Here is a 14,314-nt window from a genome sequence, read left to right on the forward strand (position 1 = left end):
TCAAGTCATCTAATTATGGAAAACCTAAAATGTAGATTAGAGATGTAATTATGATCTATGCATCTTTCATAAATTGTGATTACAGGTGAAAAACCTTACAGAAGAATTGGCGTCTCTAGAGGAAAACATCACAAAGATTTCTAAGGAGAAGAAGGCCCTTCAGGAGGCACATCAGCAGACCATGGATGACCTCCAGGCAGAAGAAGATAAAGTCAACGCACTGACAAAAGCCAAAACGAAGCTGGAACAGCAAGTGGATGATGTAAATACTTGTCAAAATACAGATATTTGGTTTAATAGCATAACTTAATAAGATTGATAATTTGATCATATGTTGCATAGTTCTTTGTACATCATGTCTACTTGATTTTCAACATCAGCTTGAAGGCTCTTTGGAACAAGAAAAAAAACTTCGAATGGACATGGAAAGGGCAAAAAGGAAGTTGGAAGGTGACCTGAAGCTGTCCCAGGAAACCGTAATGGATCTGGAGAATGAGAAACAGCAAAGTGATGAAAAACTGAAGAAGTTAGTGTCTATTTTAAATACAAATGATTTAGTTCAATTATTTTGTCAACAAAGTTCTAACAGTCATGTACCAATGATACCTTTGATGCAACAGCAAATACATGTTTGTTGACATTAGCATGTTTGGATACTTCAACCCTTATCGCAGGCAGATTGTTGATAATTGTCCAATATTCAAAGAGAATCATTCTGGGCTCAATTTCAAAGTTAGAATGCTGGAAAATAGTAGCAGTGGTAGGAAGAAGCTGGCTGTAGTATTTTATCTAATGTCAAGAAAAAAATATATCATCTCAGATTGACTTGACAGCCTCGCTCACGTTTATCTTTAGTTAGTTAGATATATGTAAAGCACTGTGGGCACGGAGGCAAATGAAAAAACAGCAGTAAAACTCAGATAAAAACATCAATAAAATATACAATACCAACCAAATAAAATAAAATATAAGAGTACGATAAAAGGAATTAAAACAGAGGCAGAACAGCTAAAAAAAGAGAAAACAAGCAAAAAGGTAAAATCAGGAAGTGGACGCAGGAATGTGCAATTTAGGTAAAATAAACGGTTTTCAGACGCGAGAGAGGACTCGAATCGCATATGATAGGGGAGACCATTCCACAGATGATGGAACAATAAAATTGAAGGACTGTCTGCCAGCTCCCTCAAGCTTAACTTGTGGTACTGCTACCAAATTGCTATGACTAGATCTGAGCACCCGTGTATAATGCTTCAGGCATAGTCTCTGCTTAAGATAAGCTAGGCTCCTTCAAAACATTGATTCATAGCCAGTAGTCAGAAGCCTAAATTGTACGTACTCCCTTACTGGCAACCAATGCAATACCTTTCTGGCAGCCATAACATGGGCTCAGCACTTTAGACCGACTACTATCATGGCAGCATTGTTTTGTCATTTGATATCTAGCCTATTAAGTGGCATTGTACCCGGTATGTCTTAAAATACATGTTACCATATCTTTCTTTCCATTTTTAATTTAGGAAAGATTTTGAAATTAGCCAACTGCACAGCAGGATTGAGGATGAGCAAACGCTTGGAGCCCAGATACAGAAGAAAATCAAAGAATTGCAGGTACGGATTGCAGTGTCTACATTTGTACATATGCAGATATTTAATGGTTTAGGGGCACATTTCTAGTTGGTGTAATCCTGTTATAATATGTAAACACAAACATGTGCATCACTTCGTACCAGGCTCGAATTGAAGAACTGGAGGAGGAAACTGAAGCTGAGCGTGCAGCTCGTGGCAAGGTTGAGAAGCAGCGGTCCGATCTCTCAAGGGAACTGGAAGAAATCAGTGAAAGGCTGGAAGAAGCTGGTGGAGCCACTTCAGTCCAGATTGAAATGAATAAGAAGCGTGAAGCAGAGTTCCAGAAATTGAGACGAGATCTAGAGGATTACACTCTGCAGCACGAAGCTACCGCTGCCGCACTGCGTAAGAAGCATGCTGACAGCGTCGCAGAACTTGGGGAACAGATTGATAACCTGCAGCGGGTCAAACAGAAGCTGGAGAAAGAGAAGAGCGAATTCAGGATGGAAATCGATGACCTTTCCAGCAACATGGAGAATGTTTCCAAGTCCAAGGTAAGCAGCTTTAAAGAAAAACGATTTGAATGCTATCTATATTTATCCAAGTCCAAGGTAAGCAGTTTTGAATAAAAAAAAATGGAATATACATACAATATTTATACTTAGATACTCCACAATGCCTTGCTGATATGGCTCAGAAATTGAGGTGAACCTCCAGCAATGGCTACTAGGAGGCATTGTGAATGTGTGACCTGGCCCAAAAGGATTACCTACTTTCAAATTTCAGGTGAACGAGTTTTTAAAGCTTTTTTAATCCCACCATCCCTTTCTTGGTGTATTGCATACATGCCCCAATGCTCCAATCACAAGGCTGTCAGGACTACACTGCACTGATGATGCCTAATAAGGGTGAAGCCAGGTATGTGGTTGTCTTGAACACCTTGCAAAATGTCTGTCCTGGGATGATTATGCTATAAATAAAGTAGCACTGCCCTCTAAAGCAAAGACAATTTCCTTGAGAACACACCTCATTCATTTGCATACCCACAATGCCTTGCTGATGTGGCTCAAAACTGCAGGTGATCTTCCAGCAATGGAATGTGTGACTTGACTCAAATGGACTATCCAACTTATATATATATATATATATATATATATATATATATACACACATATATATATATATATATATATATATATATATATCAATGAAAAAACGTTGTTAAAGGGACATTATGGTTAAGTTGCACTAATAAAAACCTATGAAATTCCGTTAAAAAAAGTTGTTAAAAGGACGTTATGGTTACAAGTAAAATCGAAAACCTCCTGAAATTTGCCAGTTATGGTAAGATAAGCAATCATAACTCGCGCCACTGCTAAGACTAACACCCAGGACATTAAAGATGACATCACAAATATCATTGAATTTCATAGGTTTTTATTAGTCCAACTTAACCATAACGTCCCTTTAACAACGTTATTACAGGGAATTTCATGAGTTTTTACCAGTGCATGCTATTTTCCTACAACTTACTAATATCACACTTAACAAATATAACAATATTTGTGTCCAATTTACAAAGTGTCACCTTAAAACTCTGCCATTTCCCACCTTCTAGAATCATTTTTAACACTTATATACACTTTTTGCAACTATTTCAACTAGTTTTGCATCCGTAGATGTCTACGAACATCTGACTTCATTGCGGACCTTCCTGACAGTGCCACATGACCATACGCTAGCGCGTGGCATGATGACGTGTCCGAGATCCGGTACGCACTTCACAATAAGATCTGTCCTTCACAGACAGTTCGTAACGGCATTTTCTACTGATCTAGGAACTTTCAACTTCAAAATTTCCCTTGCATACCTCCTACACCTTTTCGCACTCATTATCCATTACCAATCTAGTACAGAGTACATACTTGGAAGAATTTTATCAAAACTGCTATTTATTTTAAAAATTGCATCAGTTATTGCCATCCTTCCTCCCAAGAGCCACCACCACCACCAGCTGGAGGACCTTCACAACATAAAAAGCACAGTACTTTCAAAGACAATAAAGAGGACAAAGAAGGTGAGGTAGAGGAAGTGCCTACTTCTAGCATCAAGATCAAATCATGGGTGTGTTAGTTATTTGCTACTGTTGGGAGTGTACCAAAGGCTAAAGCTACCAAAGTGAAATGCACTGAGTCAGACTACCTGGACAGTACTCCTACAAGACCACCTCCAGGCGCCGCCACACCAAATCCAATGACCGCAATGCTCTCAGAAAGGTTGTTCCTTTCTCAGTAAGTAGTAAGCTGTCTTCCTCCACCTCATCATCTTTAACAAATACTGTAACCACACAGCCTGATGTCTGCGGGCATTGGTGCATTATAAATTAATTAATTAATAAGGAGGGCTACAGACCATTATCGTCCATTGCAGCCCTGAAATGGGGGATAAAGGCCATTAGCACCCCTGGTTCCCAAAGCGGGAACCCAGGTTGCTAAAACATAGATTTTTCTTCCCATAGCGGGACGCCACAGGCGTCCCGCTGTAAAATGTAAGGATTATTCTTCCTACAGCGGGATGCCACCGGCGTCCCGCTGTAGGAAGGAAAATCCTTTTCCAAGACAGCCAACATGGAAAGAGAAGGCGGGGCTCCGTACACAGCCCCTCTTCCCTTGCCATGGCAGCCTGCAAAACCCTATGAACATATTACCACAAGCACTTTTTTTCCCTTTCAAACCTATCCTACCTTCGAATAACTTTACCACATAGCCGGTCCCAGGTAGACATAGCCACTTTAACACCATTTTCCGTCCCTAGCGGTCATGGTCAGTAGCCAGATTGTCCACGTCATGACCTTATGCCATAACTCAGACAATCTGGCAAATGCCCTCGGCCACAGGCTATACCTCAGTCACCAAATGTATATGACCATTTTTTGTACCTACATTATTACACTTGTCAAAAAATAAAACACGGGCACATTTGCAAAACCATGCTTTAATGTCCTTGCCAATGCTCCTCACGAGTTTGCTCAAAACCCGCCCATGTTTTTTTTTTAAAAGTGTCAAAATAAATGTACATACAATGGTCATATAACTTAGCCCCCACTTGACAAAATCCATTCAGTCTTTACACAAACTATGAAGGTTGGGTCTATAATCTTTCTCAAAACTTTTGTCCACAATCGTCAAATAGCAACAAAGTTCTAAGCCATCTAAAAATGTTGAAACCTCCACTGTAATTTCGCCCTCTCTTGAGAAAATCCCACCAAACTTTAGAAAACCATTTTTATCGAGATCCAAAATCGTTTTGCCAAATGTTGTGCAGATTCGGCAAATGACACTATGCCTTTACAATATTTGGGGACCCCCCCTCTAATTTTGCCCCCTCATGACAGAATCCCACAAAACTTTGCAAAACCATTCAGGATTAGTCCTAGAATAAAATTGCAAAATTACATGCAGTTTCACTGAGTGGCGCAAAAGTTCAAAGCCATCCAAAACCTGCTTTTTCCCAACACTGTAATGCAGAAATAGGAATTGTTGGGGGAAAATGGGAAATGGTTAAGTTATTTAATTGATTGTTCAAATAGCTATTTAGTTTGTTAGGCCATGGAGCCAGTTAATGCGTTGTGATTGTAAGCTTTGGCCTGTCACATTAAAGCGACCTTTTCCACTTTTAAATGAGTCTGGGTTTTTGTGCAGTAAGCCAAAAATAGGTACAGATGTCCTAGGACATCTGAAGTGTCAGCGAACACCACAGGACTGCCCCAGGACATCTGGAGTGTTTGCAGACTTTCGGGGGGTGAAACAACCCATTTTTTGGCTTCTTATGGCCATAAACAATCCAATCCTCATCCCCCACACATCCCCAGAGATTGTTTGTTGAGTTTGACAAGTGAAATGCTGCTTTTTAAAAAAATGTTTTCACTGTGCTGTCCCAAAAAGTCAGCGAATCCAAGATGGCAGGCGTTTCAGGAAAACCGACGCATCTCACGTTTTCCCACCAGCCAATCAGCCAGCGTGCCCCGATGTCGCGGACAGAACAGTCAATCAGAGGCCAGTCCGCAGACCGAACAGGGAAGTGAGTCTGCAGAGTGGACATAGATATCACTCATTTTTTTGACTTACATTTTTGTCTTGGATGGATTTACACCAAATTAACAAAACCACACTTTCGGGACCAAGCCGCCGCTCCTGCTGCAAATTTGGTGAAAATCCGTCCAGCGGTTTGGGCTGTAGGCGTGAGCAAAGTTTTTTCCCATTATGTCTATGGGAAAAAAATACATTTTGGGACCCCCCCTATAACTTTGCCCCCCCTTGGCCAAACCTCACCAAACATTGCAAAAAAATTCAGAGTATACTTTTTTTGCAAAGTTTGGTGAGGATTCGTCCAGGGGGAGCAAAGTTATAAGCCACCCAAAAAGTGCTCTTCCTATCGGTTTAGCAACTTAACCATAACTACGTGGCCGCTAGCGCATGCCATGTAATGAGGCAAAAGGGAAAGTAATTGCTTTCTCTCCCAGGGGGGATAGCACGCAGTAGGACAAAGTCGAACGCCAGCAGATATTTCCTTTCTACTAATTCACCAAAAGCAAGGCCATAATGTGAAAGTAGGAAAGTTCATTTGAGCCAAGCAACACATTCCACAACACCAAGGCATTGTGGTTATGCAAATTAACTCAAATGCAAACCTTTATCTCCAGGAAATTGTCTTTGTCTATGGGGGCAGTGCTATTTTATACACAGCTTTAAGACAGACATTTTGCAAGGCTGTCAGGACAACTACATATCTGTTTTCACCCTTATTAGGGATCATCGGTGCAGTGTAGTCCTGACAGCCTTGTGGTTGGAGCATTTGGCCATGTTTTCCCAACACCAAGAAAGCTAGGGTGGGCTTAAAAAGGTCCAAATATATTCTCTCACACACACACACACACACACACACACACACACACACACACACACACACACACACACACACACACACACACACACACACACACACACACACACACACACACACACACACACACACACACACACACACACACACACACACACACACACACACACACACACACACACACACACACACACACACACACACACACACACACACACACACACACACACACACACACACACACACACACACACACACACACACACACACACACACACACACTTTTAAATCATTTAAATGCTTCAACTCATTAATCAACATTTGAGAAAAGATGATTTAATTGCGGAGCTTTGCTGACAGAAATGCATTCTACTTGCCAATAGCTTGGGCAACAGATATTGTACCCGTCTTTGTATTATTTGTTTAGTTAGGAGCAGGTGCTTTGTAATTTCCAGTGTTGTAACTCATGGGGGTCACAGTACAAGTGTATTCAAAGTAATTATATTGTTTCAATATTGTAGACATACGGTATGATGTCTACACGTTTTTCAGGAGCTATCTCTGTTTAAGTTTTGAAGAAAAATTCAATGCAGGTAAAACATTTCAAATATATATCCATTCGTTTCTATTTTGCACGGGTTCTGCCTGTTCCTAAATGACCATCAAACATGACTGCCAATTGACAGTCATTGAGGAACAGGTGAAACCCTTGACGAGCAGAAATAGATCGAGATGAAGTTGGAACATTTATAAAGCATAATTTTTCTGCAAAATGCACGCACAGATATTTGATGTCCTGATGAGGCACTTGAGCGAGAAACATGTGTAGGCATTAAGTTGAGTTTTTTTGTTTACAATATTACAACATTGCTACCACATTGAATAATGTGCTTTGTGAATAAATGTCCATTGTGAAATTTTGTTACATAGCAACCATGCCACAACCAGATTGACACCCCTCCTAATCAGAGCCCATCACTGATCTTAATTATTGTTCAACAGGCCAATCTTGAGAAGACGAGCCGGATACTGGAGGACCAACTCAGCGAGCTTAAAACAAAGACGGATGAATACCAGCGGCTTCTCGGTGATCTCACAAACCAAAGGGCTCGCTTGCAAACGGAAAATGGTATGCACACTACGCTTTTACTGTTCGTCTGAAGATACATACACCATTAAATAACTGTAAACAGCAGTAGGAGTTCATTTGAATAATGGGGTTCCTATTCACATAACAAGCATCTAATCGAAGGCATGCCGTCCTCGAATCTTTCACATTTCTGACTTGATTTTAGCATAGATGGAAATACTTCACTTTTACTTTATGTTAGACAATGTGGCTTAATGACAATACCACATCTCGATCGCGACGTAGCCGCATTTTAGACATCCAGTACTTGCGATCAGTTTACGGTCATCCAATTAAACAGGAGATCTTGTAGTCTTTTAAAAGTATATAAGAAAATGGTGGGGTATACTGGGTTCTGCTGCGCTTAGGAAACCAAATGTCTGTCGTGGACTACTGCTCCGACAGGTGCCTATAGGTATCCCACTAACCTATATACTTTCAACATAAAACATTGTAGCACCTCCTAGCTTTTTGTTGGATTCAATTGATGATGTAAAGTAGCAGTTTCAGTAGTTTTCAATGTCATCCCATAGATGCCAAAAATGTCATTGTTTCAAATCCATAACATGTTTTATTGGTAATAGCCTCCTCCTGAATCTTCTTCCTTCCACTCTGCAACCTCCCCAGCTAATAGAGATTAGGGCAGCAAGACTTATCCTTGGCCTCAAGTCCAGGGACTGTATCTCTCCTGCCCTAAAAAGTCTTCTCTGGCTCCCGGTTGCTTCACAGATTAAATTCAAATCCCACTGTATCATTCACAAGGCTGTCTGGGGCCAGGGACCACCCTATCTGCAACTCTCTCTTACTAAATATTCCCCAGGCACCAACTCTTTGTGCGTAAAGCATTTCGCTAAACAGAGGGCAGTAGGTTGATCTCTTTCCTCAGCTTTGAAACAGCCTCCCCCTCCCTCTTCGTCTTGAGCAGGACTTTCTTAAATTCTGGAAGCTCCTAAAGACTTTCCTCTTTTCCTACCCCCCAACCCCCACTCTCCACTGCTAATTTCACAGTTGCGTGTTTGGTGTTCAGGGCCCTTATACATCCTCAGGGCCCTGACCTCCCACACACCGAATCCCCCCTGCTTCCGTTTATACTTAGCACTTGCCTCAGCTCACTCTCCACCCTGGAGACTTGCACTTTCCTTAAATTGCACTTCACTTGTTGCTCACCCTTGAGCACCACAGCACCTATCCCATTCCCCCTCCCTTCTGCATTTGCACATTCTGTACACTCACAACGCACAGTGGGTTTGTCTGCCCCCTCACACTGTATTTAATATATGTATGTATTTCAATCGTTTTCACATCCCCTTGCCCCCTCCCTGTTGCCCTGTGGGCACTTTGAAATAGTATTTACTTCCTGCATAAGTGCCAAACAAGCAAACAATAAGTAAATAAATATTAGGTCAAAAGACCTTTTTTAAAAAAAAAACGAAAAAGAAACGATTTAGAAAGACTGCTCTGTGACCGCACAGTGTGGTCTTTCTAAATCAAACTGTCAGCCCCTGCGACGCACACAAGTTCGCGCGGAGGCTGACAGGCACGCTAGGACCCGGAAGAGCCGTCGGGGGAGAACGGGTGTTTGTGTGTTGCATGTTTGAGTTTGTGTGTGTGTCTTGAATGCTTGTGTTTGTGAGTGGGTTGTGTGTTTGCGTTTTGGTGCGGGAGAGTCTTCGGTCGGAGGCAGGCAGCAGGGCTGAGGGAGGAGAATTCATAGGGGGTGAAACCCTTGATTTGGAAGAAATCCCACAAGAGAGAGTGGGGTGTGTAGGAATTTCATTTTATTTATTTTTGTAGGCTGCCTAAAATGGGCCAGAAAAAAAAATCGGTCTTTTTGTTAGGCTACCTAAAAAAAATCTAAAAAAAGACATAGAAACGTTTTATTCCATAGTCCAATACCAAGAAAAGAAAAGAAAAAATGGGACATCCCACAAATGCTACATAGGAGGTGCCATATTGTTTTATGTATTTTAAAAGTAGTCTATACCAAAACTCCTGCAATATAAAGGCCACGCAAGGATTTTCCAAACGTTGCTTTTGAACTCCACATTGCAAGAGCTAGCTCAGGGTGGCTTGGCAGTCTGTCTATCCTCTCTATTTCCCATAGGATGCCAGTGGACTCAGAGATTTTCCTTGATCTCGTTTTTGGCCACTGCAGAATGTCCGTCCTGTGTGTAGTGTTTTGACCTCTTGCTAGCTACTGCTCCGGCATGCCATGGAGGTGGTGCTCTCTGCAGCCTTAAGACTCCGTGGCCATACAGTGGCTTTGGGTGCCTTGGGCTCGGAGGAGGCATCAGCGAAACAGATGGATGGGCCGACTGCCACAGAAGGCACCTGGCACTGACGCTAACCCTTTGGGTGCCACAAGGTAGTGTGATGACGAGTAAAGAAGTGCCAGCCAGATGCATGGGGGCAAAGGAAAGACAGCTTGCGCACAGACAACAACTGTTTAGTCAACAGACATAAAGATATAGAAACATTTCGAATTTAGAAACCCGCCCTAAGGGCCTAAGTAAATGTACGTGTGATTTCACCCTACCTTCAGGTGAGCTGTGCCGCCACCTTGATGAGAAGGAGTCCTTGGTGTCTCAGCTGGCAAGAGGAAAACAGGCCTTCACTCAGCAAACCGAAGAACTCAAGAGGCAGCTTGAAGAGGAGACCAAGGTGAGAGGCTTTGGTCATCTCAGAGTCACAGATTTTCCATTTTGGTCTGGTGCAGAATGGAATGGAGTTGGCTGCCGAAAAATGGCCACCCCTTGACCTCTTATTTATTTATTTTATTTTTTACATTTGCACAAAGCAGCCCTGGGGCATCATGGCACTGTTGCAAGCAGGCTTACTTAGTTACAAGAAGAGAACAGAAAGGGGGGAGGGAACAGGGGAAACAAAAAGAAACTGCCTGACTGTGGTTCGTGGTTACAGTGAACCTGATAGCAATAACGGTAACAATGAATACAATAGTGTAGGGAGGGAGGGGGGACTCATAGGAGCAGATATTACAAAAAGGCCGGATGGAGAAGGTCAGTAGGATACGAGACTGTTGCCGAAAGTTGTTGTGGGCAGGGGTGGGTTAGTTGAAGAGCATAGTTTTTAGGGTTTTCCGGAAGGACATGTGTGAGGTCTCTGCACTGAGGGTGTTTGGTAAGGCATTCCATTGCTTAGGAGCAATGTGAAGGAAGCTGGAGCCTCCTGATTTGACCCTTTTTATTGTGGGATGTCCGGCTGGTTGGCGTGACAAGCTCTCTTTGGTTGGGATGAGGTGGCTCGACAATTTTCACAGACAGGTAGGGGGGGCTGCAAGGTGTGTGTGTGCTAACAAACATCTGATACGAGGAAAATGCACTTACCTCGAACATTGATTACTCAATAGGCCAGATTCACATGCTTTAGAATTCTTCCTTCTAGAGAGGGAGGGCCCCACAACCTTTTATCCAAACCTTTTGAAGCTTTCACGTTTTATAGCGCCTCTCATATAACAGAGACACTTAGCATGTTGTGCCTCAGGGGCACTGCCCCTTAGTGAAGGCGTTCCAGAAATCCTGCGAAGGCAACAATGCCAAAATGCAGTGAATCATCTGTTTCACTTCAGGGTTGTGTTTGTCTGGACACTCCACACCACACCTCCTAAGCAGGGGGGGTTGGAAGGGTCGCACATGAGTCTGAAGGTGATATTCATGCTGGGGAACCATTGTCACAGGTAAGTAACCCTTCTCTAGCAAGGGATTACCCCAATTTAATTACTAAACAGTAATAAGAACCCGACAGAAGGGCTCGTAGAGGTCATGTCTATCGGAACAATTTCACAAAGATTTGCCCTCCCCCATGAGAAATAGCAACAGTGTCTGAAACCTGACAGTAATGCCTGCACAAAGTGTGAACCCACTTCCACGTGGCAGAATTATACGTTTGAGTAAACGTGGTGTTCCACGTCCGAGCTACTATTACCACTGCGCTTCCCTTTTCCAAAGGCCAGTAGATCATGACCCGTTCATGTTTTAGTAACTCAGCTGAATGTATGCTGTAATCACCCCCAATATGTTCGGTTCAGAGACTCGCTTCCACCGCATTGGATTAGCATAGACCACAAAGTGCTGATCAATTTGTTTCTGTCCTGATAGAATCGCAAAGCATTGTTGATACGATATGATATTATAGAGTATTAATAACGCGCTTAATACCCAGAGTTTTCTAAGTGCGGATTATGGGACTGAACCTATGTTGATCTGTGTCGTCTTGCTTCCAAGGCGAGCATGTTGCCTCTGAGCTATCCTCCTGAGACAAGATACTCAAAGGACAACGAGCTTCAGCCTCCTACCATATAATGCAGCTTCAGAAAGAAGACAAGGAGATTAACCTCCTGAGTGGTATGGAATTCCGAAACCATTAATGAGCGGAAAGCCAAGGGAAAGCTTTACAGAGCATGACTCCTGAACAGACAAGGCTTGAACCTCGCCCTTCCTGTGAGACACTGTGATTGTACTTCTTTCATCTCATACCTTTGTAAGGGTACAGATGTTGCTGATAGAAACCTTAAGAACCCCCTCCACTCTCGCCATTCCGATGGGTGGAAAGCTACAGTGAAAACTCCAGTTAACTTTTTGTAAGAGAAAGTGGTCAAATTCCATACCTAACACTTTGAAAGTCTGTCCATTCGTTTGCAGGTCCAAATACTCTATACTTAATATTTTTGAAGTAATAACTCCACCAAAAAAATAAATGTCTCAATAGTAAGGCAGGGAGAGCTCAGGGCTCACATTGTCCTCTGCTTTGGTCTATGCCTCTTGGTGCTCATGCTGCGGCTAAATCCTCGAAGTGGGTGTCAGTCATTGGAGAGCTTGTACCCACACTAAGAAGAATGCACGCTGGACCCCTAAAAGGTCCTCCGAACATCTTTTCCTTCCCTAAAGCAACCACCCTGGTGGCATTGCTTTCCACCCAGGTGCCATGGATGGTAAATACACATTCCTGGGCTCCAGAGAGCACCCGTCAGGACTTTACGCACAGGCCCACGATCTACCCTATGTCTCTGCCAACTAAGTTCACCATATCCACACAGGATATGATATGATAGTTGGATAACTGAACTTGCGCTTTAAACAGCATTCCGGGGCTCAAGTCGAGGGTACACGCAGGGGGACGGAGTCCACGCACTTTTTTCACAGGGTGGACTCAGCCCTCCACCCCCCCAGCTAAAATGAGAAACATTGAATGTCCTCTTTGAATTAATGAATTAACACCGACCTCGGGGATCGAAATGCAGTTGTCAGGTTTGCAAGCCGGAAACTTCACTGCACTATATAACCTGATGAAAAATAACTAACGACTAAAGGTGAAATGACTGCACTATATAACCTGATGAAAAATAACAAACGACTAAAGGTGAAATGACTGCACTATATAATCTGATGAAAAATAACAAACGACTAACGGTGAAATGACTGCACTATATAACGTGATGAAAAATAACTAACGACTAAAGGTGAAATGACTGCACTATATAACCTGATGAAAAATAACAAACGACTAAAGGTGAAATGACTGCACTATATAATCTGATGAAAAATAACAAACGACTAACGGTGAAATGACTGCACTATATAACGTGATGAAAAATAACTAACGACTAAAGGTGAAATGACTGCACTATATAACCTGATGAAAAATAACTAACGACTAAAGGTGAAATGACTGCACTATATAACCTGATGAAAAATAACAAACGACTAACGGTGAAATGACTGCACTATATAACCTGATGAAAAATAACTAACGACTAAAGGTGAAATGACTGCACTATATAACCTGATGAAAAATAACAAGCGACTAAAGGTGAAATGTCCCATTTCGATACTACAAATCACAGGGAAAACATTAGTGTGGATTCTTGGATATTAAAACAAGCACACTTTTTAACGTTTTCAAAAACACTTTTAGATGAAAATATCCTCTCTTGGTTCTTTGTGTGTGTTGATTTTATGGAAGGCAAATGCCATTCGTCCCGGCCAATTTGGGTGGTTATGCAAAGCCAGTTTAAAGAAATGTGCATATTTCAACTTAATATGTTAATTTCTGGTGACGTCACATCCCATTGCGTTTGTTGATGAGTCCCCCCACTTTCATTTTTAGGACTTGACCCCTGCAGCATTCACACCATCCCCATGAATCATACAGGGTGGAATTGAACCAAATGAGGCAGTCGGTCCCATAACGTTCTTTCGTCATGGACCAGAATAGCAATACAAGATGATGCTCCAGCAAACATTTGTTATTTGTGGGGACTTTTCTACAGCGCCATCTCTCTCCACTAGGGCATCCTAGCACCATGGTGCTTTGACCAGCAGTTAATTCACTGTATCTAACGGATAGTAGAGAGAGGTTCCAATGTCTGCCCACTGTGTCAATGCTGTATTCTCCTTGACCGTTAACCAAGGAATTGCCTCCTGTAGTGAGTTCACTTAGTTTAATGGCCGAGGCTATGCAATCCATGTGGGATTGAACTCGTAGAATGATACACAGGTAGGTTTCATTTCCATGGTTCAGTGCTTTTTCTTTGGGTGTGGTGTTGGCCGGTGTTACGTGTCAAGTGATAGACAACACTTGCGGCCCAACCACAGCCAGAGCAGTAGTTTGAATAGCAGCACACACAGGAAAGGTGATGAAAGAGTCAGAGCTCGCACTGCCTGTCTTTCTATGGGGAAAGGAGGATGAAGATGTTCATCC

General features: G+C 42.4%; 1 protein-coding gene across 2 annotated transcripts in view; it reads left to right on the plus strand.

The window, feature by feature from the left end:
• Positions 1–14,314, plus strand: part of LOC138569500 (myosin-4-like) — a 98,637-nt gene that overhangs the window by 67,445 nt on the left and 16,878 nt on the right. For both annotated transcript variants that reach the window (XM_069647529.1, XM_069647530.1), the window contains exons 23-28: positions 86–262; positions 381–526; positions 1,518–1,608; positions 1,731–2,120; positions 7,471–7,597; positions 10,140–10,258. In XM_069647529.1, coding sequence (XP_069503630.1) covers positions 86–262; positions 381–526; positions 1,518–1,608; positions 1,731–2,120; positions 7,471–7,597; positions 10,140–10,258 — 1,050 coding nt within the window. The remainder of the gene's footprint in view (positions 1–85; positions 263–380; positions 527–1,517; positions 1,609–1,730; positions 2,121–7,470; positions 7,598–10,139; positions 10,259–14,314) is intronic.

The sequence above is a fragment of the Ambystoma mexicanum genome, chromosome 2q, assembly GCF_040938575.1.
Source record: "Ambystoma mexicanum isolate Mex_15411 chromosome 2q, UKY_AmexF1_1, whole genome shotgun sequence".
Classification (NCBI taxonomy): Eukaryota; Metazoa; Chordata; class Amphibia; order Caudata; family Ambystomatidae; genus Ambystoma; species Ambystoma mexicanum.